Genomic DNA, 1,218 nt, shown 5'->3' on the forward strand with positions numbered 1-1,218 from the left:
TACTGGTAACCAGTTATTGGGGGTCAGGTCCCAACTGATGTCTGGGTTTAAGGGAGTTAAGACTATGCTGAAGGCAGAAAGGGAGAAGAGGGCATAAAAAAATGAATGTTTTTTCCACACCACAAGGTGTTTGTACCAAGGTGGCTATGTGTGTCAACGTCGGGAATCCCTCCTCCTGGAAGCCAAGAGGAAGTCTCTTAAAACTAGCAGGGAAAGGTGTTTTCCCCACATCAATTCAGCTTTGGAGACATTCTATTAGTGACATATGCCCCTTTCCCAAAAAACAACAATGGAGTGTTCTGTGTGCTAACAACATAGCTTAACAAAAAAAAAAAATGCTGCATTTTTATAAAACTTGATAAAAAAATAGTATTTCAAACTGTACAGTCACCAGAAGTACACAGTTATCAAAAATGCACACACTTCACTTGGCATCTCCAGCACCTTCAGCTTTCTGTGCCTGGTCTGTTTTGGCATCTCCATTTTCTGCAGGGTTATTCCCCTCCTTGCCAGCATCGGCTTTTCCCTTTTTCCCTTTGGGTACCTTCTCTTCCTTCTTAGCTGGGGCCTTCTTAGGCTTGGGCTCTGGCTTTGGAGGAGCAGGTTTAGCAGACAACTTTGCAGATCTTCTCTGGGGTTCGTCCTTCACCTTGGCTTTATCTCCTTTAGCATCCCCTTCAGCCTTTCTCTTGGGCATGGTGGTGATGGCAGCGGAACTAAGGCGTTGGACGCGGGGATGGAGCGGCGCGTGGGTTTTGGTCGGTCCGGGGGTTGTTTTTGCCTCTTCTTCTTCACACTGCTCCCCTACACTCTTTTTTAAAAAAAAATTGTGTATACACTTTTATTTTTTTAGACTTTTTTTTCTTGATTTCAAACAGTTTTTGGTTACATGGTTGCACTGTATAGTGCACTGTATAGTGGCTTTAAGTGTACCCACCATTCCCAGCTGTGCATGTTGGACCTGATAGGTAATTTTTCATGCCTCCATGCCTTCCCTCCTTCTGAGTCTCCAGTGTCCATGATACCATTTTCTGTGTCTTTGCAGATCCTTGGTTTAGCTCCCACTTAGAAATGAGAACATACAGTGTTTAGTTTTCTGTTCCTGTGTTGGTTTGCTTAGGATGATGCTCTCCAACTCTGTCCAAGTTGCTGCAAAGACATTGTTTCATTCTTTTTGATAGCTGAGTAGTATTCCATAGTGTATATATATCACATTCT

The 1,218-nt window shown here is 43.3% G+C and overlaps 1 protein-coding gene across 1 annotated transcript; it reads right to left on the reverse strand.

Moving 5' to 3' along the window:
• On the reverse strand, positions 1–784 carry LOC103262450 (non-histone chromosomal protein HMG-17). Its single transcript, XM_008060067.2, has one exon. The coding sequence runs from the start codon at positions 695–697 to the stop codon at positions 425–427; it is 273 nt and encodes a 90-aa protein (XP_008058258.1). The 5' UTR covers positions 698–784; the 3' UTR covers positions 1–424.
• Between the last annotated feature and the right edge of the window lie 434 nt (positions 785–1,218).

The sequence above is a fragment of the Carlito syrichta genome, unplaced genomic scaffold (genome assembly GCF_000164805.1).
Source record: "Carlito syrichta isolate Samal-C Ts95f unplaced genomic scaffold, Tarsius_syrichta-2.0.1 Scaffold304507, whole genome shotgun sequence".
Lineage (NCBI taxonomy): Eukaryota > Metazoa > Chordata > Mammalia > Primates > Tarsiidae > Carlito > Carlito syrichta.